Below are 25,441 nucleotides of genomic sequence, written 5' to 3'. Positions count from 1 at the left end.
AAAAGAAAAAGAGAAATGGCTGGCTTTGTTGAAAGTCTTGAAGGATCACTATTACAAACATCATTAAAGACACAAATACTGATTGGGGATCTCTTTAAAGAAATATTAGAATCATTTACCTCTGTGATAGTGGAGAAAATTGAAGGACTTTTTAAAAAGGATTTTACTCAAGTTCGAAACAAAGAGTCAAGCGAAGATATTGTATTGGAATTTCAGTTGCTAAATAACAGTGAATTGTTGAATGAAGAGATGAAAGAAATTCAGTTTAATGTGCCTCCGGGAAATGGAATGGATGTTTCTCAAATTAAGAAGGAAAGGCTGAGAGGCTTGAAGGAGCGTAATCAGGAAATACTGAGTGAGATTTCCCCAAAGGCTTTGTTACAGTCAATTGGAAAATTGTCAGGAGGTGTTGGGATTCCTAATATAACAAAGAAGATTCGAAGTGGAACTTTACAATTTTTTTACAAAAAATTTTACAAAAATGGATTCTTAATTGCAGTTAAGGAGATGTGTTCACTGAGAGGAATTATTTTGCGAAAAGAACAAGATGAAGGTGGAGGAATGAAAAAGAAAGTTCGCAAAAAAGTTAGGAAAAAATGGAGAGGGAAAAATTACAATCTTTTTGTTGGGGGAGAATAGTAATAGTAAAAATGAATGAGTATACCTGCATTTAGGGATATGATTTGTTTTGAAAAGTTATACTATAGTGAAAATGAATGATTTACTTATATTTAAGGATATGATTTGTCTAGAAAAGTTATATTAAACAATGTTATGTTTGTATTGTTATGGATTACTGACCAAATCTTTACCATGGTCTCGAAGCATATTAATACTAAAGTTATATGTCAAGGAATGTTTTGTTGAAGGATTTATATAAGCTTATGGGAAATGGTGCAAGGGTTGAGGGAAGATTTTTATAATATTTTTAATAGACTTTAAATAGTGAAGATGTTATTTGATTATATGTAATGGATTTGTAGAGAACAAGATGAATAAGTTTGTATAAAGTTATTAAGCAAGGAATGTTTCCAGGCAGAATTAATATAAGTTTGTGGGGCAAAAAGTGAAAATAAGGTTTTTTACAATATATTTTATTTGAGATTGGTTAAAATATTTTGCTAATGTGTTAATATATGTAAGGGTTGGAGATGTGATGGTTAATTGTAACCGGGTTCTGATTGTGTAATGCTGGAAGAAAGAAGACTTGCTTATTATTGAAGAACGGATAAGAAAGAAGTTGGATCGATTATTTTTAAATAATAATTGGTTTAAATAGTTACATTTAGATATGAACAAGGGGAGTTAAAGTTTTTTTCTCTTTTTTTTATATATATGTTCGTTAGATGCTATATCCTGTATTTGCTCTGGGAAGTCCGGAGGGGGAGGGTTGGGGTAGGAGGGGGTAGGAGGGAAGGGAAAATATGTGTAAGGAATCTGGAGAGGTTCTTTGAGTTTACATAACTGTTTTTTTTCTAAAGAGGTTGTTAATTTGCAAATGTGATTGTACAATCCACATATGGAAAGATGGCAAACGGTTTATGTTTTTCTTGTAAAAATGTTTTTTTGTCTTGCAAAACTCTTTAATTAAAAAAAATAGTTCTGTTTAGCACTTCTGATTTTTTGTGCTAAGTCTTCTTTTTGTATTAATCCCATTTTATGCTTAGTTGTATCCATTTTTATTTTAATATCCTTCTTTTGTGGAAATTTCTGAAGCTCCTTTTCGAGTTTCTTGTAGTCATCATCCTCTAGTGTTTTATAGACTTGTCTTTTCTTAATATTTCTTTTCCTTGTATAGTCTATTATCAGACCTCTAGTATAAGCTTTCATTGTATCCCAAAGATTTTGCATCAATGTGTCCTCTTTTCTGTTTTCTTTAAAAAAGAAAGCCAATTCTTTCTCCATTTTCTGTACAAAATCCTTTTCTTTTAATATTGTATTATTTAGAGTCCATCTAGATCTTATCCTTTGTCCTTTCCATCTCATGGTCACTGGATTGTGATCTGCCCAGGTATTTGCTTCTATTTCAATTTCTTCTATATTAGAAGTCAATTCCATTGTCGTCCATATCATGTCTAATCTAGACCATGATGAATGTCTGTCAGAATAAAAAGTATATTGCCTATTTTTTGCATTTCTTTCTCTCCATGCATCTTTTAAATTTGTTTTCTCTATCATTTTAAAAAAGGATTTCAGAATTAACTTTCTACTATGCTTTATTGCCTTGTGTGTATTGTAATCTAATTTCTCATCTACTATACCATTAAAATCCCCCATCATACAAATATTGTTATAGTCCAATTCAATTATTTTCTTATGTAGCTTTCTATAGAAGTTGTCTTGGTTGTTATTTGGAGCATATATTGCTATTAAGAGTATTTTCATATTATTATCTATTATTTCCACCATCAAAATTCTTCCCTCATCATCTGCATATATTTGCTCTGCTGGAATTGTGTTTCTAATGTATAAGACAATTCCCCTTTTCTTACATTGTAGCAATGAAGTAAAAATTTTCCCTAATTTTGGCTGTACCAGTAACTGTTCATGTTGCTTTTTAATGTGCACTTCTTGCAACCAGATTATATCAAACTTTAATTTCTCTAATTTATGGAATACCTTCCTTTTTATTATTATTATTATTATTATTATTATTATTTATTAGATTTCTATACCGCCCTACTCCCGAAGGACTCAGGGCGGTGCACAGCCAAACAATAAAAACACATACAATACAAAATTTAAAAAATAGAATAAAATCAAATTAAATAATTTTGGCCCCGACAAATTTAAAACCCCAAACTTTTAAAACCAATTTAAAATTGAATATATAAATACTAAAAAATATTTAAAATTTTAAAAATCTTTTATAAAAGAGGGGGAAAATTAGGCCAGGCCGGCCTGGTGAAATAGTAAGGTCTTTAAGGCGCGGCGGAAGGTGCGCAGATCCGGGATCCTCCGTATCTCTGGGGGGAGCTCGTTCCAGATAGTAGGTGCCCCCACAGAGAAGGCTCTCCCCCTGGGGGCCGCCAGTCGGCATTGTTTGGCTGACGGCACCCGGAGGAGCCCCTCTCTATGGGAGCGTACCGGCCGGTGGGAGGCTATTGGTGGTAGTAGGCGGTCCCGCAAGTACCCGGGTCCTAAGCCATGGAGCGCTTTAAAGGTGGTAACCAAAACCTTGAAGCGCACCCGGAAGACCACCGGGAGCCAGTGCAGCTCGCGCAGGAGAGGTGTTACATGGGAACGCCATGTCGCTCCCATTACCACCCGCGCGGCCGCACTCTGCGCCAGTTGGAGCCTCCGGGTGCTCCTCAAGGGGAGCCCCATGTAGAGAGCGTTGCAATAGTCCAGGCGGGAGGTGACAAGGGCATGAGTGACCGTGCGTAAAGAGTCCCGATCCAGAAAGGGACGCAACTGGCGAATCAGGCGAACCTGATGAAAAATCCTCCCGGTCACGGCCGTCAAGTGCTCTTCTAAAGACAGCCGTGAGTCCAGGAGGACGCCCAAGTTGCGAGCCCTCTCCGTGGGGGCCAATGATTCGCCCCCAATAGTCAGTGATGGCGTCAACTGACTATATCGGGACGTCGGAAACCACAGCCACTCAGTCTTGGATGGGTTGAGCCTGAGCCTGTTCCTCCCCATCCAGATCCGTACGGCCTCCAGGCACCGGGACATCACTTCAAGGGCATCGTTGGGGTGATCCGGGGTGGAGATGTACAGCTGGATGTCATCAGCGTACTGATGGTACTCCACCCCGAAACCACGGATGATCTCGCCCAGCGGCTTCACATAAATGTTGAACAGGAGAGGCGAGAGGACCGACCCTTGCGGCACCCCACATATGAGGGGCCTCGGGGTCGACCTCTGTCCCCCTGTCAACACAGACTGCGACCGGTCAGAGAGAAAGGAGGAGAACCACCGCAACACAGTGCCTCCCACCCCCAACTCTTCCAACCGGTGCAGCATGATACCATGGTCGATGGTATCAAAAGCCGCTGAGAGATCTAACAGGACCAGGACAGAGGAGCACCCCCTGTCCCGAGCCCTCCAGAGATCATCAACCAACGCGACCAATGCCGTTTCCGTGCTGTACCCGGGCCTGAAGCCCGACTGGAACGGATCCAGATACGTCGTTTCATCCAGGTGCTGGGGGAGCTGTTGCGCGACCACACTCTCAACAACCTTCGCAACAAAGCGAAGATTGGAGACCGGACGATAATTTACCAACATTGCCGGGTCCAGGGAAGGCTTCTTGAGGAGAGGCCTCACCACCGCCTCTTTCAAGGCGGCGGGAAAGTCACCCTCACTCAGCGAAGCGTTTATAATCCCCTGGAGCCAGCCTCGTGTCACTTCCCGGGAAGCCAGTACTAACCAGGAAGGACACGGGTCCAATAAACAAGTGGTCGCGTTCAGTCTACCCAGAATCCTGTCCACGTCCTCAGGGGTCACAGGATCAAACTCATCCCAGATAACATTCTCAAGACCTGCCCCTGTCTCTCCCCCTGAGACTACCCAGTCGGAGTCCAAATCTTCCCGAATTTAATGGCTAAGTTAAGTCTGTTTATATTTATTGTAATCAATTTTTCTCTTCCATTTTCATATTTTATATGAGGGGATTATTGCCCTAGTAGATCTCGGTTCACGTGTTGTTGTTTTTTTTTGCTTTAATTTATATGCCGCCCTTCTCCGGAGACTCAGGGCAGTTTATAATGCATTAAGCAAAAGCCTTCATACTTTTGTATATTTATACAAAGTCATCTTATTACCCCCACAATCTGGGTCCTCATTTTACCTACCTTTGAAAGGATGGAAGGCTGAGTCAACCTTGAGCCTGGTGAGATTTGAACTTGCAGTAATTGCAAGCAGCAGATGTTAATAACAGTGCTTTAGTCCACTGTACTATCAGGCTCTTCCTATATTATCAGGCTCTTCCTTGTTCTTTGTGTTCCACAATACCTCCTACTGCTCCTTTTGCTTTTTCAATCATTGCTATGTCTTCTTCTTGGATTTGAATCAATGGTTCTGCCGTTCCTGTTTCCATTTCTTTCTCTCTGAGAAATTCTGCATAAAATGCTTTAGCTTTATCCATTGAATCTATTCTATATCTTTGCTGTTCCCACGTAAACACTAATCCTTCTGGTATCAGCCATCCGTAATTCACACCTTTTTGAAGTAGTATTTTATTCAGGAATTGATATTCTCTCCTCATCTCCCTCACTCTTTTCGGTATTTGCTTCAGAACCACAATTTCTTTCTCCTTGTACTTCAGTGTTTTTTCGCTTGCAATCTGCAATATTTGTGCTTTAATCGATTTCTTGATAAACCTTATATAGACTTCTCATGGTAATTCATTTTGCATTACATACCTTGAGTAGACTCGAAATATCACATCTATGCCATCCATCATCTTTTCTTTGGTAATTTCTAATGCTTCTGCTAGAATTTCTATCATTATTTCTGCCAAGTTCTCTCCCTTTTCTTCTTCTATATATATATATATTTTAAAATTTGATTTATATGCCGCCCTTCTCCGGAGACTCAGGGCGGCTTACAGTGCGTTAAGCAATAGCTTTCATACTTTTGTATATTTATACAAAGTCAGCTTATTGCCCCCACAAACTGGGTCCTCATTTAACCTACCTTAGAAAGGATGGAAGGCTGAGTCAACCTTGAGCCTTGGAGAGATTCGAACCAGCAGTAAATTGCAGGCAGCTGTGTTAATAACAGGGTGCTTTAAACCACTGTAGTACCAAGGCTCTTATTTTGAAATCTGAGATAAAATTCTGCTCTGTCCATCTCCCATTCGGCTAATCCACTCTTATCTCGTTCAACTTCATCCAGTCTAGTGTCAATATCTCTATTTTTTCTCTCTCTTTGCTCTTCCTTTTCCTCAATTTTTTGGAGTCTATCTTCATATTTCATCATTTGCTGTATGTTCTCCACTTTCTCATCTGTTTTCTCTGTTCTTTTTTCAATCTTCTCTACTCTTGTTTGTATATTTTGAACTCCTTGTAGAATAATCTGTAGCGTCGTCTCCTTTTCTTTCTCTCTTTCCTTCTCCTTCTCCTGTTGTAGCATTGTCTGTATTGACCGCTGTCCTCCAGATGGTGATGAAGAAGATGTTGATGTTGTAAGAATCACCTCTCCTTCCAACTTAAGAAAGTACGAATTCTTGAAATGTGGTTGTTTAAAAGGATTCTTTTATTAAGCAGAAGTGACAGCCATCCAACTAAAGCAAGATCTGAATACCCTTAGGCAAAGCAGTAGAATTAAAGTGGTAGAGACCCCTCCCTTTAAGTCAGAATGCAGATTTTAGCCAATACACAAGTGTGAAGATGTTTTCTTTACTATTTCCTATGAGAACCCGAACAAACATGCATTCCCACCATTTACTTTAAAGTGAGACAACCCACATGGCTATCATAAAAATTCCTGCAGGCAAAGGAGATCTCAGGGCTCTTTGGCACCAGGATATAGGTTGTAAAGTATATGTTGACACAGGCGATGCTAGGGAATCGAATTCAAGTGTCCCCCCTCCTCCAACTGAATGGCAGTATCACTTTTAGGGATCTGACATGCTACCCTCCTTAGAAAGCAAAAGGATCCATCTGAAAAAAAAAACAAAATATACACAAGATTTCATGATAGTATATTAACAAGGTTTGTTAGGATATTGGGAGTGAAATTTTCTCAGTAAGATTGGAGCCCTAACGTGGTGTTTAGCGACCCATTCATTGTGTGCTGATGGTAAATGTTTCCAAGCAACTAAGTATTGGATTTTCCCTCTGTGGATCCTAGAATCAAGGATTTCCTTGATTTCAAAGTGTTGTTCACCTTCAATCATGATGGGAATGGGTGGTGTAGATGCAGGTGGTCTGAGGGATGAGATTACTTCTCGCTTGAGTAAACTAATATGGAATACTGGGTGGACTTGCTTGAGTGTCTTTGGAAGGAGTAATTCAACTGCTACTGGATTGATGATTCTAGTGATGGGGAAAGGTCCAATGAACTTTGGCCCTAGTTTTTTCGATGGTTGTAATGATTTCAGGAATTTTGTAGGTAAGTATACTCTGTCTCCAACATGAAAAGGTTTGGGTTCCATCCTTTTCTTGTCAGCTTGAATTTTAAAAGCTTCTCTAGTGTCCTTTAAAGCTAGTCTAACCACTGTCCACGTGTTTTGCAAATTATCCATCCACTCTTTAAGTGAGGGGATGGTGGGTTCTTCTGTGGGTAGTTCAGGCATGGGGCTGAAATCCTGGCCTGTCACTACTCTAAAAGGAGTAAAACCAGTGCTTGAATGGACAGCATTATTAAATGCAACTTCAGCAAAAGGAAAAAGTTCGGTCCAGTTATCCTGTGGAAAATTAATGAAACATCTTAAATATTGTTCTAACACCAAGTTCAAAATTTCAGAATTACCATTAGTACAAGGATGAAAGGATGTGCTCAACCCCTGGCCAGTACCAAGTAATCCCAAAAATGCCCTCCAAAAGTTGGAGGTGAATTGAGCCCCTCTGTCGGAGATGATCCTTTGTGGAGCCCCATGAAGTCGATAAATGTGTATTAGGAATAATTTGGCTAAACTTTTAGCAGATGGGATCTTTTGGCAGGGTATAAAATGTGCCTGTTTTGAAAATAGGTCTGTCACGACCCAAATAACAGTATTTCCCTCACTGTTTGGCAATTCCACGATGAAATCCATAGCAATCTCTCTTCAAGGTGCTGAAGGTTCAGCTACCTTCTGCAATAGACCTGGGGATTTCCTCTGATGTCTTTTTGCTGCTGCACAAATGGGGCAGCTAGCTACATAGCTTTCTATATCCTTTTTAAGCGATGGCCACCAAAATTGTCTTTTAATCAGGTGTAAAGTTTTCACAAACCCAAAATGTCCAGCTAATTTGGAGTCATGGCACCGTACCATTAAGCATAGTCTTTGGCTTGCAGGAACATACAACTTCCCCCCACACACCCAAGCCAAGTCTTCTCTCATCAGACAGCTGGATTTGTTGTTCAAAAACCATTCATCAGTGGCCAATGCTTGTTTAAAATTTTGGGTGGTGTCATTGCCCGTCAATGTCTCTTGTTTTGCCTGGGATCTGGTGACTATTTTGGCAGCTAGTTGATTGTTTTGTACTATGGGTTTGATTACGTCTGGCTTTGCACTATTGTATTGCGGTTTTCTGGATAGCACGTCCGCCAGAAAGTTTTTTCCCCCTGGGAGATATTTTAGAGTAAAATCAAACCGTTTAAAGTACTGAGCCCATCGTACTTGTTTTGGGGAGAGTTTCCTTGGGGTTTTTCTATTTCTATTGCACAGTCAGTGGCACGGTGGGGTGGGGGGGATTTTGCATTTTATGTGTGATCCTGAACTGTGGCTGCTGTAAACAGATTCCAAGTATTATACCAATTTTACTCACATGATATCTTTCTTTGAAAGAATTTTCAGAAAAACCTAATTTCACACTTCTAAAGTAAATATGTTTTTACTCTGTCCAATCAACCAATTTATGAAAAGGGATACAATTCTATTGTTGATTAATTGAATTTCAACAAAAAAATGAATATATAAATATATTTCTAGAATGAATTACATTTTACATTTAGGATATATTTCTAAATGAATTACATTTTACTGTAGAAGACCTCCAAGGTCCCTTTCAACTTTATGATTCTATGTTCTATGCTTAACAGTCTAAAATGCTTTTATATTGCCAAGAGGCTTTTTGGAATGTATTTTTCTCTTTATGCTAAAATTTAGGCAGCAGCTCAGGAACTACTGAACCTGATGTGGAGTAAGATGATTTGAGATGGTATTCATCAAGGTGAGGTGGTGGTGGGGTAGTTTCTTTTTATACTTTTCTTTGATATGCAGTTTGAGAGTTCAGATTTGTTTGGGGGTTTGGTAGTTTTTATCACTAGGGGAAACAGGATTAAGTAACATATAGGTTGAAGGGAATGTCTTCTCCATAGATCAGGGAGTTTCCATTTTGCTCTTGCTAATTAATAATACAGCAATAAAACAATCCATGATTATGGTGATTGCATCTTAAAAAACTGGAGTCTATCCTCTGTAGCCAAAAGACAAGATTTTCTGCATCAAAAGCTTGGCTGCAAAACTGATGCAAGAAATCAGGCATTTGTCAAAGGAAAAAAAAATAATTCCAAATGATTTATAATTATATTGACACAGGACTTCTGTACTTGATAAACCATCCCAAGAAACATATCCAAAATTTGAACCTGACGTTTTTATAGGGATTTTTTTTTTCAAATTACATTTTTAGTGAAAGAAAGAAAATTATCTCTTATATATTTAATTAATTCAAAATCTATTGTACTTACTTGGCATAATTTATTGGTGGGAGAAAGTGGCAAGAAGGTGACAAGCAACAGGGAGAAAGCAGAACTACTTAACATCTGTCTTTACACAAAGTGGGAAAAAAGTCCAACCTATCAAAAACAGCACCACAAAAAACAGATTAGGAATACAAGTTAAAATAGAGAATAAAATGGTAAGTGAACACCTGTCCATTCTAGATGAGTTCAAATCACCAGGACCAGATGGATTACACCCCAAAATTCTGAAGGAACTGGCAGACGTGATCTCAGAACCACTGAAGTATATCTTTCAAAGATCCTGGAGCAGTGGGGAACTGCCAGAGGACTGGAAAAGAGATTATGTAGTTCCCATCTTCAAAAAAGGGGAAAAAAATAGATCCAGGAAACTACAGACCTATCAGCCTGATCTCAATACCAGGGAAGATTCTGGAAAAGATAATCAAAGCAACAAAATAGCAAACACCTAGAAGCAAATAAAGTAATAACCAAAAGCCAAGATGGGTTTGTCAAAAACAAATCATGGCAAACAAATCTTATTGCGTTCTTTGACAAAGTGACAAAAATAGTGGGCCACAGGAATGTTGTCAATATAATTTACTTGGACTTCAGTAAGGCATTTAATAAAATAGACCATAACCTACTACTTGATAAGATAGAAAAATGTGGATTAGACAGCATCACCACCAGATGGATTCATAACTGGATGACCAACCACACTCAATGTGTAATCCTTATTGGAACTACATTTACATGGAGGGAAGTATGCAGTGGGATACCCCAAGACTCTGTTTTAGGCCCAGTACTCTTCAACATCTTTATCAATGATTTGGATGAGAGGATAGATGGGGAACTCATTAAATTTGCAGATGACACCAAGCTAGCAGGAATAGCTAACACTCCAGAAGCTAGGCTTAAGATACAGAAAGATCTTGACAGACTTGAACATTGGGTGCTAACAAAATGAAATTCAATGGTGAAAAAAGTAAGGTTCTACATTTAGGCAAGAAAAACAAAATGCACAGGTACAGTATATGTGGTACCTTGCTCAATAGTAGTAACTGTGAGAGGGATCTTGGAGTCCTAGTTAAATATGAGCCACTCCTTGAACCACTCCTGAAAGCCGTGTGCTTTCACTACCAAAAAAGCTAACACAGTTCTAGGCTGCATAAACAAAGGGATAGAATCAAGATCACATGTTAATACCATGTGTATTAAAGTGTTAATAGAACTTTATAATGCCTTGGTAAGGCCACACTTGGAATAGTGCATCCAGTTTTGGTTGCCATGATGTAAAAAAGATGTTGAGACTCTAGAAAGAGCGCGGAGAAGAGCAACAAAGATGATTAGGGGACTGGAGGCTAAAACATTAAAGAACAATTGCTGGAATTGGGTATGTCTAATTTGATGAAAAGAAGGACTAAGGGTGACATGATAGCAGTGTTCCAATATCTCAGGGACTGCCACAAAGAGGGAGTCAAGCTATTCTTCAAAGCACCTGAGGACAGGACAAGAAGCAATAGGTGGAAACTAATCAAGGAGAGAAGCGACCTAGAACTAAGAAGAAATTTCCTGACAGAACAATTAATCAATGGAACAACTTGCCTCCAGAAGCTGAAAATGCTCCAACACTGGAAGTTTTAAAAAAGAGATTGGATAACCATTTGTCTAAAATGGTATAGGCTTTTCTGCCTAAGCAGGGGGTTGGACTAGAAGACCTCCAAGGTCCCTTCAACTCTGTTACTATTCTATTCTATTCTATTCTATTCTATTCTATTCTATTCTATTCTATTCTATTCTATTCTATTGATGATTGTGATGATTATGATATTAGAACTACTATTCCAAGCATACTAATGCAGGGTACTTCCTCCTAGTTTATATTCCTAGAGGGAAGTAGAAGTGAGAAGTGAGGAGTGAGGGATTTGGGAGATGGGGTAGAAGGATATGTCAGAAAAAACCTCAGTAATAGTTTATGAATATATATTTAATGCCAAGGAAGGCAAGGATTGGCAGCTTAGAGATATAATTGTAAATTAAGGAACCTTTTTACAGGCTTTATTGTGATATAGAAAATTAAGAGTTGAAGGGGAATATATATAGGAAGAAAAAAGGGGAAAAGGTATTGTTTAAAACAGGGTAAATTTCAAAATAGAAAATAGTATTAGAAAACTGTAATTAAAATTCAAGGATTAAAGGGTTTAAGGATTAAATAATAACAAATAGATAGCAATCATAAGTGAGAGGTCCTAAGATTAGTTAAATTGAATTGTAACAGGTCAGAGTGATATCTAAATCTTTTTATGAAATTGTGGAGGAACTTGACAAGAAATTTAATAATGTTAACAACAACAATAACAAAAACTGGAAAAAAAACTGTATCAACCCCAACCTTGATGCCTTCCCCCACAACCCAGCATTTGATTGAAAGTATGCTGGGAAAAGAAAAAGTTAAGAAGGAACCAACGATGAGTACTATGCAGACCATGCTACAAACGATTCAAGAGACTTTAATGAAATCTCAAGAAAAGATGGCAGATCACCAAGAGGAAGCTAGAAGGTTCCATAAAGAAATTAAAAATGAAATAAATAATGAAATTAAAGGAAAATAGGAGAATTAAAGGAGAAAATGGAGAATATTCAACAAACAGTAGTAGAGAACGAGCAGAAAGTCAAAAAAATAGAATCTAAAGTAGACTTATTGGATCTGAAACTAGAAATGGCTGAACAGGATGCTCGACAAGCAAATAAAGAATTGGCCGATTCTATTGTATTTTTAGAAATGGAGAAAGCTTCCTTCTATTTGCGTTTTCAGAATGTGGCGGAAGAGAAAGAAGAAGATTTGGAAGGGAAGATGAGCGAAATAATATCAGAACTAATACAAAGAGATAAAGAGGAGGTAATAGACTCGATAGACGAAACATTCCGAGTACATAATAACTATAATAGAAGACATCGATTGGCACGAGAAGTACACATTAGGTTCAGTAAAAAAGCAATGAGAGACGAAATATATAAAAAATCTAGAGAGGAAACAATATCTTATAAAGGAAAAGAGATTATTATATTAAAGCAAATTCCACGGAGAATACGAGACCAAAGAAAACAATATCATCAGCTGACATCCCAACTAATACAACACAAAGTGATGTTCTGATGGATTATGCCGGAAGGAATCCTTATCACGTGGCAAGATAAAAAATTCAAAATTGACTCAGTAGAAAAAGCACAGCAGTTTTATAAAAATTACTTGGAAGATGAACAAGAAAGTAAGGACGAATTAGAAAGTAAAAGTCAAGAAGAGGAACAACAAGAAGAAATAGAAAGAGAGAAAGAATCAAAGAAAGCTCAAGAAAAACGCATTGTAAGCTGCCCTGAGTCTCCGGAGAAGGGCGGCATATAAATCAAATTAAAAAAAAAAAGAACGAGAAGAAAGAGAAGGAGCAAGAGGAAGAGTTAAGAGAGAGACAAGAAATACAAAAAAACAAGTACAGTAAGGGATGGAAGAAGCAATATCATTATTCTCCGTGAACATTAATGGTTTAAATATATAGAAGAAAAGAACACAAACATTCTCAAAATTAAAGAAGTTAGACATAGATATTATTTGTTTACAAGAAATTCACATAAAAAAAGGTTTTCAAAAATTATTGGAAAATAAGAAATTAGGGAAATTATATGTGTCTCTATCTCAACAAAAAAAAAGGAATAGCAGTGTACATAAAAGAAAGAATAAAATCAGAATTATAGTATGCGGATGATGAAGGCAGAATTTTGATGGTCAAATTAGATACTGAATCCAAACAATTTTTATTATTTGTGATATATGCCCCAAATTCAAATCAGCAAGAATATTACAAAAGACTACATGATAAAATAGTAGAACAGGAAATAGAAAACATTTGCATAATAGGAGACTATAATGCCATAGTGGATAATAAAAAAGACTATCATAGTGAGAAGAAAACAAAAAGAAAAAAGAAAGAAATATTACCAAAAGAGTTTTTCAATATGACACAAGAATTAGGTTTAAAAGATACCTGGAGAGAAATCAATAAAGAAGAGAGGCAATACACTTATTATTCACATCCACATCAGTCTTGGTCCAGGATCAACATGGCCTGGATGTCAACACAATTGCAATTGGAAATTGAAAAAATAGATATTGGATTAAACGAATGGGCAGACCATAACCCTGTAATAATTCATTGGAAGGGACAAAAAAGATATAAAAGGTGGACTCTAAATCAATATGTATGTAAGGAGAAATAATATAAATTGTGAATGGAAAAAGAAATAGAGATCTTTCTGAGCATAAATAAAAAATAAGATACCTCCCTTCAAAATCTCTGGGATACTCTAAAAGCCTACATCAGAGGGGTCTCGATCGCATATATTGCAAAGAAAAGGAGAGAGAAAAATCAACAACAAAATAAACTACAGGAAGAACTCAAAAAATTAGAAGAAAAATTATATAAAGATCCCCAAAACAAGAAAATTAAAGAGGAAAGAAGGATAATTAAACATAAATTAAATTTGATTACACAGGAAGAAGTAGCCTGGAAAATAAAGATAGCGAAGCAAAATTATTTTGAGCATGCAAATAAAATAAGTAGGTGGTTAGCCTACAAATTGAAAAAAGAAAAGGACAAAAGAACGATACAATGCCTGAAAGATGAAGAAGGGGCAATTCGATACAGAAAAGAAGATAAAAAATGAATAATCTATAATTTCTTCTCTATTATATACACAAGAAAAAAAAGAAGAATCGGAAATTAAAAAATACTTGGAGGAAATAAATATTTGTAAATTGACAGATGAACAAAAAGAAATATTGAACAGACCAATTTCTGAAACTGAATTTGGGATGGCTATAAAAAGACAAAAAAATAATAAGACCCCAGGCCCTGATGGATTACCGATTGAACTATATAAAAATATAATAAACCAGATAGGAGGGCTAATGTTAGAAATATTTAATGATGTATTGCAGGAGACAAACATTCCGAAATCATGGTCAGGGGCATTAATTACACTTATACACAAGGAAGATTCGGACCAACAACTAATACAAAACTACAGGCCTATCTCTCTATTGAATTCTGATTATAAAACATTTATGTCAATAATTGTGGAAAGACTAAAAATGATTCTGAATAAGCATATTCATCCGGACCAAAGCGGATTTTTACCAGGACGCCAAATTAAAAATAATACACGTATGATAGTTGACACATTAGAGTATTATGAAATACACTCGGAGAAGCAAATTTCACTGGTTTTCCTTGATGCACAAAAAGCTTTTGACAATTTGGACTTCCGGTTTGCTGTTTGTCGCTGCCAGACGTTCCTTTGGGATCGTCAGCTTCCATCGCCTGTCAGAGCCGCCTTCACAACGGAATGGCGGCTCGAAAAAACTCCGTTTCCATGAGGAAACGGAGATAGAGCCGGCAGGGGTGGGTAGAACTCTCTGCGGAGTCCCAAAAGTTTTTCCTTTACTTTTGGGACGGAGCGGATGAGATGCCCCGTATCCCCAGCCGCTGCTCTGGGCTTTGGGAGACCTCTGCTGATGCAGAGCCAGGCGTCAAAAGCAAGCCTGCAAATTTAACAGACTACTCAAAGAAAATGTGAGCTGGACCTGTAATACTGAACCGCAAGTATTTTACTGATTTTTTAAAAAATTACTTAAGAGAGAGGAGGAGAAGAAAGAGGAAAAAAAGCCTTTTAAAATGGCGTCGGCTGGAGGAGAGGCTGAAAGGGAAAGTCCTTCCGTTTTCTATTACTACAATGTAGCGGAATAAATACCACTGGCTACATTTGTAGATAAAACTTCGCTCCTGTGTCTTTTTCTCTTTTTTTTCCCCTTGGAGACCTGATATTGTTGTTGATTGGAAAGAAGTCCTTTTTTTTTTTCTTGCTTTTTTTTAACAAAGCCTGCCTGAGCGGAAACATGGCACTGAGACTCATAAAGTCAGATAAACAAGAAGGGGGGGGATTCCCCCACCAACAACTTAAGGGAACAAGTCTTAACTCTTCAGTCTCAGAAACCTGATTTTAATATAATAGAATTTTTTATAGAGGAGATTGAAAGAAGGGAGGAGATTGTGAATCAGCAACTTGAAAAATTTAAGCAGGAAATTAAAGAATTTGTGAAATCTAAGTTTGATTTTTTGGAGAAAAAACTCTCAAAAGTGGCTAATGGTTTTACAGAATTGGACACAAATACTAATGTACTAGAGTCTAAAATGGAAGAAATTCAAGATAAATTGGACAATAGAATTCAAAAAATTGAAAATGATTTGACAAACACTCAGGATAATAGCTTAGAAGAAAAACCTAAAATGGATGCTGATCAAAAGTATGGTAATGCAGAAAATCTGCAACAGAAGATTGAAAAAGAGATTTTAATGGTACAATATAATTTCACAGAATATGCGATAAGATTAAGAGGTTTGCAGGAAAATAATAGAGATGATTTAAGGAAAATATCTTCTGAATTTCTAGCTGGGATTCTAAAGGTTCAACCTGACGAAGTGTTTTGTAGGATTGACAGAGTTTATCGAATCAACTCCTGGATTGCCAAGCAAAGGCAATTGCCTAGAGATGTGGTGATTTATTTTACAGATAAAGAAATTAGGAATAATATCGTGCAAAATTCCTTCAATTTTAATTTGCAATTGTATGGAAGAAAGATTTGGATTTACAAGGAACTCCCACCTAAGATATTGATGGAAAGGAAGAAATTTGGTTTTCTGGTGAATGAGTTAAAAAAGAGAAATATCCCATTCAGGTGGGACGCCCCAGTTGGTATTATATTTAGATACCAAGGAGAAAGATATCAGCTAAATACTGTTGAAAGAGCGGAAGAATTTTATCAAAATAGGTTGAAAATGAACTTAACATCTTCAGGTATAATACAGGATAAGCAGAAGGAGCCGGAAATAAAGGTAAAATATTGAATTACAGAGACTGTACCAGATGAATTGCCTTTGGATTTATTGGATACCCCAGATGGATTATCTACAAATTTGAGAGAAGTGGCATCTAACCTTAATGTGATGACTTATCAAGGCAAGGATAAGCATGGAAACCAATTAGGGGATATACAAGGGATAAAAAAGAAACATGAGATACAAAAACAAAACCAACAAGACCAATCTACAAAGCAGAATAAAAACCGACCAGATGATACACAATTTGTAGAAAGGAAACCAGGATGGAAACCAAACCCACAAAAAGAAAAGAAAAAAAGAAATAGGTGGCATATAAATAGAAATTTCTAAATCAGGCAACAGTGAAGCCAGTGACTTTAAAATATGAATGATTATGTGTAAACACAGAAGAGGCGACGTATTGGTTAATATCATCCTGAGGATTGTGGCAGATCTCTGCATGGCCGTAATTTGGGGACGTGAAACGAGCCTTAAACTGATGGATTTGAATTATCCATTTTGGAATTTCTTTTTGTGTTGATAAATATATTATATTATCTTGAATCACAAGGCAAGAGAATTATGCTGGGGCATGCAGAAGATCGGGTTGTTACCCACTACGATGATGGGAATTAATAATCCTGATGAAACCCACAATTATTACTATATGGAATATAATTATAATGTCACTCGGGTGGTTGTTTTTACTTTTATACATATAAGAAGATATTTACTACTGATGGGGGCAGATATGATTGAAGATCCTGAATAAACTGTTGCACAAGCAAGCTATGTTACCCGATTATGGATGTTGGTTCTACCAATCCAGTGGAAAGATCTCAAAGAAGATACTATATGGATTATAAATTTAAAGTCATTGTCTTTTCTTTTTTTTTATTTAGATATAATGGAAAATATAGACACATATTTTTAAGTAGTGTGGGCAGTGAATCAAAGATATTAAGAAATGTTGTGTATGGTAATTTTGCATGATACTAGGTGAATAAGCTAGTTAGTAGATTGATTAGTCTAAGAAAAGGGATTTTTAAGTGATATATTTAGGGGAGTGGAGGAAATGGATAGAGTGGAATAAATGTTAAACTAGATTTTATGGGGAAGGCCGCTTTGAAATGTTATAGTAATATATATAGAAGATTAAATGTTAAAGTAGGACTTATTGTATAGTTTTAAAGCGGAGAAGTTATTCTATAATGTCATAGTATAATGTCTTTTTTTTTTTCCTTTCTTTTCTCTTTTCTGAAATGTATGGATAAAGGGGGATGTTATAATATTAATAATATTTTTAGTAAGTAAAGGTCAATATCTAGAGGAGGGAGTAAGTAATCTGTTATGAAATAGGTTTTTTTTTTGTTATGAAGAAGTCACAGGGGGGATGGGTGGGGAGGGGGGGTTAGGGAGGGGGAGGGAGAGGGGGAAAAAAGGGGGGGAAATTTGTATTTGAAAACTTTTTTAATAAAAAAAAAAGCTTTTGACAATTTGAACTGGAAATTTATGACAAAATTGATAAGGAAAATGGAATTTGGACAAAAATTTGGAAAAATGGTTGAAAAAATATATTCAAAACAAACAGCAAAAGTAATGTTTAACCAAGACACGATGGAAGGATTTGAGATAACAAAGGGAGTAAGACAAGGTTGCCCACTCTCCCCACTTCTTTTTATTCTTTCACTGGAACCACTCTTAAATAGAATTAGGGAAAATCAAGAGATTAAAGGTTTGAGAATTAAGAATGAGGAGTATAAAATTCAAGCCTATGCAGACGATATGGTTTTTATAATTGAAGATCCGCTAAAATCAGACCCTAAATTGATTAGAAAAGTAGAGGAATTCAGTGCAGTGGCAGGTTTAAAAATAAATAAAAATAAATCAAAATTATTAACCAAAAACTTTACAAAAGAACAGGAGATAGAATTAGAAAAGACTATGGATATACAAACTACCAAAAAAATAAAATATTTGGGAATCTGGCTGACCGCAAGAAGCTCATCAATCAAAAAAGAAAATTATGATAAATTGGTTTGGCAAATTGAGAAGGATTTGGCAAATTGGACAAAGCTGCAAATTTCATGGACAGGAAGAGTGGCGGCAATAAAAATGAGTATCTTGCCCAAAATTTTATTCCTCTTCCAGGTTATACCGATTAGAATGGAAATTTTTTTTTTGATTTATTAAACAGAACGACTACAAAATTTATTTGGCAAGGGAAGAAAGCCAGAATTAGATTAAAAGTATTACAAGACACAAGAGACAGAGGAGGAATAGCCTTCCCAGACTGGGAGACCTATTACCAAGCAGCTGGCTTAGTCTGGATAAAGGAGTGGATAGAATTAGAAAATAAAAGACTTTTAATATTAGAGGGACACGATCTTCATGTAGGGTGGCACGCATTTCTATGGGGGGGGGGGAAACAGAACACACATGGCTACTTCAAAAGACATGTAATTAGGAACTCACTCTTAACAATTTGGAACAAAATTAAGAAACATCACTATATAGGAGTATCGTCCTGGATCTCTCCAGAAGAAATATTAACACACCCAAATTTACTAGACTGGTCCAAAATTATTAGATATAGGGATATTGTTAATGAAGGGGGAATCCTAAAAGCAAAACACGAATTGGAGCAGGACTTAGGTAGAGAAATACAATGGTGGTCATACCTACAGATAAGATCAAAATATATTGAGGAGAAGAAAACGGATCAAATTAGAGTAGAACTAATCGACCTTGATAAAATTCTGTTAAAGAATGAACAAAAATTAATTAGTAAAATATATAAATTTCTATTGCGGTATAAACTGGAAGAGGAAACCGTGAAAGAAATGATGATCAAATGGGCCCAAAATTTTAATTATTTGATAGAGTTGGAGAAGTGGGAGAAGATGTGGAAAACAAATATGAAATTAACAATCTCAATTGCATACAAGGAAAACCAGATGAAAATGTTTCAGAGATGGCATCTCCCACCAGCGAGAATAGCGAAAATGTTCCCCAGCAATTCTCCGAAATGCTGGAAATGTAAGATTAGTTATGGAACATTTTATCACCAATGGTGGACATGCCCGGTGGCAAAAAATTTTTGGAAGAAAATTAAAAATTGGATTGAAGAAATAATCCAGAATTCAACAGAGGGAAAACCTGAACAGTTTCTATTAGGGATATCAATAGAAAATTATACCAAAGAAACACAGTATCTCATATACATACAGTATATTGACAGCAGCACGTATTATATATGCGCAATACTGGAAGAAAGAAGAATTACTACCAGATAAGGATATAATTTAAAAGTTTCTGGAATGCGCAGAACTAGATAAACTAACTAAAGAAATTCAGGGGAAAGAGGAAATACTATAAAGTGTGGAATAATTGGTATGAATGGCTAAAAAATAAGGAAATAAATTAAAGGAATGAAGAAGGGAAAGAGAAAAATGTGATAGATCAATTAATATGTTAGTAGAAATGAAATATGATAGGAGAAAAAGGCTGAATAAGTTAACATTATAATATCTGTAAATATTTATATATAGTAAGAAATGGATCACTGTTATGTAGCTGAAAAAGAAATTAAGACTCTTGTATATGTTGTATGTCTATGTATGTCTTTTTAACTATGTTTAAAATAAAAAACTTTTTTTAAAAAAGGAAGCTTTTTACAACTCACGTTTAATTATTAATAATGGTTAATTTTATTTCTTTTTAAATGTTAACATACTAAGTGCTATGCTATATTTTCCCTATCTTCAATCTTAATATGTTTTCCCAGATACTGTACTTATTTACTTACTTATTTATTTATTTATTTACTTATTTATTTACTTATTTATTTATTTATGAGATTTATATGCCACCCTATCTCCAGACGGACTCAGGGTGGCTCACAACAGTTAAGAAACATCTAATAAAAAGTTAAAAAATTAAATCCAAACCTCATAATTTAACAGTTAAAAGTACAATTAAGACTAACAAATTAAAATTAAATTAGAATTAAAACCCCATCAGTCCAGGCCTAAAGTAATAGATAAAGTAATAGAGGAAAAAATAGAAGAATGTTGAAACCAGGAAAAAGTTTGATGGTAGTTGCAAAGCTAGTAGTTCCTTTTGAAATATCACTGCTTAGGTCATCAGTTTATATTGATTGAAAAAAATCAAGAAAATCAAGTTTAGTGTTTTTCACAAACTTGAGATCTGGTTTCCATTAACTGAATATATTTAATAAGTCATCAGTTCTTACTTGAATGGACTATCTTTCCCAATCAACTAATTTGTAAACTCTTTGATCTCTGTTTTATCATTGAAAAAAGGGGGAATTTATGCGATAAAACTGCCTGACTAGGTGGCTCAATGGCTAAGACACTGAGCTTGTTGATCAGAAAGATTGGCCATTCAGCGGTTGGAATCCTTAGTACAGGTCTCCTGTGTGAGCAGGGGGTTGGACTAGATGACCTCTGTTACTGTTAGATCATTTACCATAAAGCCTTCACAGACTCATCAACTGAATGGGTGTAATTGCTATTGACTCCAATTCTTTGGGGAAAAAAATGTGTTACACATTCTGTAATCAGGTATATTCTTATAAAAAGTAATATAATACAAACATTTTTAAATACAACACAACCAATTCTTAAGGTAAAGAAATTATTCAAATAGCTTTAAATGAAAACTCTGTAAAATGAAAAACTTGGAAAGAAAGATCAACATTCGTCAAATCTATACAATACAATACAATACAATACAGTAGAAATTACAGCAGTTGATATATGGGAGGTTTTAGTTCCCATATGGTTAAATATAACTGCAGGAAAAGGAAAGATGTTAATCATACTCTGATTAGTTCATAGCCTGAAATTAAAACTTTGGGGAAAATATTAAACATTCTCTTTAAGTTTAAAGATTTCTGAGTGTGTTGTGTCTCCATTGCAGTTGCTTTAAGAGTCTGCATCAAGGCAATATGCAATACAATAAAACTCAATTGACTATAGAATTTTGTAGTGTTTTTGTCATAAAAAATCAGGACTTTGCGCTTTGAGCATCCATAATGAAAACAGAGTTTAGAAAAGTTTCTTTGCTACCTATCTAATTTACTATATCTGTCTCTCTGTTTCTGTCTATCTCTAGCTAGAGAGCAACATTAGTGAAATTCTTCATACAGACTCCGAGTGTCACTATTGGACAGCAAGGGAGTTGCATGGATGAGTATTGCAGCAACTCATTTCCATATTTCAGCAGATGAGCAAGGAGATGCAGCAGAAGGCATTATATGAAAAGCTGTTTAAGAAAGGATTCTATTTTTACTATCCTACTGTAAAATATTGGGTTAGCTGGGAAATTCTATATGGAAAACAAATTAGGAAGAAAAGAGGAAATAAAAGATGATGATGGAAGCAAAATACAAAACCAGAATACAGGAACTAAATTTGAGGCAAGTACTTTTTCTATTATTATGTTCTTTGATCAGCTGGGTAGTATCTGAACAGGTTCAGTACTCACTTTCAGAGGAAACGGAAAAACATTCCTTTGTGGGGAACCTTGCTAAAGATTTAGGGTTAGATGTTGATCTGCTGTCAAAACACAAGCTTGCTATTTCTTCAGAAAAAGAGTATTTTATTCTGAATGAGCAAAATAGTGATCTATATATAAATGACAGAATAGATCGGGAAAAGATTTGTCGAAAATTATCTACTTGCATCCTTAAACTAGAGGTTGTGGCACATAATCCTTTAAATATTTTCCACATAAAAGTTTTCATCCTAGATATTAATGATAATGCCCCACAGTTCAAAGAAAAAGATATAAAACTGGAAGTGAGTGAGTCACATTTGCCAGGAGCTCGATTTGCTCTGGGAAATGCTGAAGACGAGGACATTGGAATCAACGCCCTTCAAGATTATCATTTGAGCTCAACCCCATATTTCAAGCTAGAGGTTCAAGAGAGCAAAGATGGTGGCAAATATGCAGAATTAATTTTGCAAAAGCCATTGGACAGGGAGAAAGAGCACACACACCACTTGATTCTTACAGCTTCAGATGGAGGACAGCCAGTGAAAACTGGGACTCTTATCATAGAAATCAGTGTTATTGATACAAATGACAATCCACCAGTCTTCTCCCAGGCAATTTACAAAACAAGTCTGAAAGAGAATACACCAAGAGGGACTTCTCTGCTTCAAGTGAAAGCCTCTGATAGTGATGAAGGGTCAAATGCTGCAATTCATTATACAGTCAGTAAAATCCTAGATAGCAGTCAAAAGAAATTCATTTTGGATCCCACTGATGGAACAATTTCACTTAAGGAAAGCATTGATTTTGAAGACAGAGGAAGCTATGTGATGATAATACGGGCAAATGATGGAGGTGGACTAGTTGCACATTGCAATGTAGAGATTGAAGTTCTTGATGAGAATGACAATCCTCCAGAAGTAATTATTACATCTCTATCCAGCCCCATTCTTGAAGATATTCTACCTGGAGCAGTGGTTGCCCTCATCAAAGTCCATGACAGAGATTCTGGACTTAATGGAGAAGTCACCTGTTACCTAAGGGAAACTGTACTTTTCCAGGTGGTCTCATCATCAGATTACTACTTCAAACTCCTCACAGATGGCCCCCTTGACAGAGAAAAAACACCAGTGTATAACTTAACAATTACAGCCACAGACCAAGGCATACCTCCTCTTTCCACAGACAAAACCATCTCAGTACCAATTTCAGATATCAATGATAACCCTCCAGCATTTGAAAAACTTTCCTATGTTGCCTACATTTCTGAGAACAACCCATCTGGAATGTCTATTTTCCAGGTTAAGGCTTTTGATCCAGATCTGGATCATAATGCCCAAATCACCTATTCCATTCTTAACAGCAATGTCAAGGACCTGCCTCTCTCCTCCTATGTTTCAATTAACTCTGAGACTGGAACTCTCTACGCTCAACAATCTTTTGACTATGAGCAACTCAGAGATTTCCAGCTGCAAGTTCAAGCCCAGGATGAAGGCTCTCCATCTCTCAATAACAGTGCCACAGTCAAAGTGCTTGTACTGGATCAGAATGATAATACTCCCCAGATCCTGTACCCTTCCCAAACAACTCAGGGTTCATTGTTGTTTGAGATGGTGCCTCGCTCAGCCGATTTGGGTTATTTGGTGACAAAAGTCGTGGCTGTGGATGCTGACTCTGGGCACAATGCCTGGCTCTCTTTTCATCTCCTGCAGGCCACAGAGCCCTCACTCTTCATCATCGGCTCCCACACGGGAGAGATCCAAACAGCTCGAGCAGTACTTGAGAGAGACATTACCAAACAGAGGCTGGTCATCATGGTGAGGGATAACGGACAGCCACCTCTCTCGGCCACCACTAGTCTCAACATGGTCTTTGCTCAGAACTTCCAGGAAGCTCTTCCTGAAATGAATGCCCAACCTAATAACTCAGAGGATCAGTCCAAGCTCCCGTTTTACTTGGTTCTGACTTTAACTTTGGTATCCTTTCTGTTCCTGGTGGCAGTGATTTTGGCCATTATTATGAAACTTCAAGGGTTGAGGAACCCCACTTTTTTTCAGTGCCTCATTCCTGATTCTCATTCAAAGACTGGTACTGTATTGCCTCCAAATTATGAAGATGGGACTTTGCCTTATTCTTATCAGATCTGTTTATCCACTGAGTCCAGGAGAAATGAACTGACTTTTCTGCAACCCAATGTCCAAATAGTGGAGAATATTCTTTGCGAGGATAAACCTTATACTTGTATCATGCTCAATGGAGACTGTTATCTAAATTCTAAAAATAATTCTGAAAATATGGTAAGTTCATTTTTCCTTTCTTAGTAAGATTTGTCATTATAACAGCATTTTAATGGTATAAGTAAAAACAGTAACCATTTATGGAATAATTATTTTTGACAATTTTTTGTTTTAGCTGTGTACATTAAGTTGAAGTACTATAGGATGGAAGTTTTGAAGCACCACTGCTAAATTAAACGTAGGACTAAATAAATATTTCTGTATGAAGCAATGGGTTTCTGAAGTTGCCCCAACTAGATGAACAGGGAATATTAATAAGAGACTAGCTGTGGAGTTCAACATGAGAAAGAAAAGAACAGTGGGGCTAGAGGAATTATATATTCTGAGACAGTATGTGAACATATGTTGCCTGGAATGAAAATATGTCTTGGATCACTACAGTATTAACGGCAATGGGTATATTCTGAGAGAAATTGACTGCCTGTTGCAGCTGACCTGATTGCTTCCTGTTAAGCAAGGAGAAGATGTTATGAAGGTGACGTGTTTCTAAAGAGTAAATTCAGTGATTAAGAGACAAACTGGAAGAAATTTGTCAGATGAGTTCGGGGTGTGTGTGTCATCGGGAGATCTCTGTCTAAGTGAATAGTTGTAATATTGATAGAAATTATTTTGCAGGTATGCTTGTGTCTCTGAAAACAACAAAACAGCAAACTTACAATGCTTGAGGAAAAGGTTAAGTGGACTGTGGTAGTGAAGACTACTCTTCAACTCCTAAGAGAAATTGAACATTTGGGAAGTCAATAAGTCAGAAATAGGATTTGTTTGGCATGATCTGTTTTTTAGAAACCCATATTAACTTCTATTTATAAGTTTGCTTGCTTTTAGGTACTTGCAGATTTGTTGCTTGATTATCTTTCCCAGGATCTTCCCAGGTATTGATGTCAGCCAGGCTGGTCTGTAGTTTCATGGATCTGTCCCCCCCCCGCCCCCCCCCCGCGCCTTTAAAAAAAAAAGGTGGGAACTACATCAGCTCTTTTCCAGTCCTCAGGTAGTTCCCTGGTGCTCCAGGATCTTTGAACATTATGGTTCAATGGTTCTAAGATCACATCTGCCAACTCCTCTAGATCTCTAGGATCTAATCCATCAGGTCCCAGTAATTTGAACTCATTTAGAGTTCATTTACCATTTTCTTGCTTATTTTAATTTGTATTCCTAATCTATCTTTTACAGTTATATTTTTGGTAGATTGGGGTGTATTATCTTTTTGCATGAAGACAGATGCAAAGAATGAATTAAGCAGCTCTGTTGTCTCACTACTGCCCATTATTTCCTTGTCATCTACTCTCATTAATGGACCAGTTGTTTCCTTGACTTTTCTCTTGTTTTTTATATGTTGACCGAAACTTTTTATTATTA

At 36.5% G+C, this 25,441-nt stretch overlaps 1 protein-coding gene across 1 annotated transcript in view; it reads left to right on the top strand.

Moving 5' to 3' along the window:
* LOC132710506 (uncharacterized) overlaps positions 1-25,441 on the top strand; it is a 46,289-nt gene that overhangs the window by 5,844 nt on the left and 15,004 nt on the right. The window contains 3 exon segments of the mRNA XM_087890718.1: positions 6,076-6,162; positions 21,691-24,085; positions 24,201-24,204. Coding sequence (XP_087746844.1) covers positions 6,076-6,162; positions 21,691-24,085; positions 24,201-24,204 — 2,486 coding nt within the window.

The sequence above is a fragment of the Pantherophis guttatus genome, chromosome 3, assembly GCF_059756535.1.
Source record: "Pantherophis guttatus breed Tessera chromosome 3, ASM5975653v1, whole genome shotgun sequence".
NCBI classification, from domain to species: domain Eukaryota; kingdom Metazoa; phylum Chordata; class Lepidosauria; order Squamata; family Colubridae; genus Pantherophis; species Pantherophis guttatus.
Note: the sequence above shows the minus strand (reverse complement) of the source record. Positions and strands in the feature narration are given on the sequence as shown.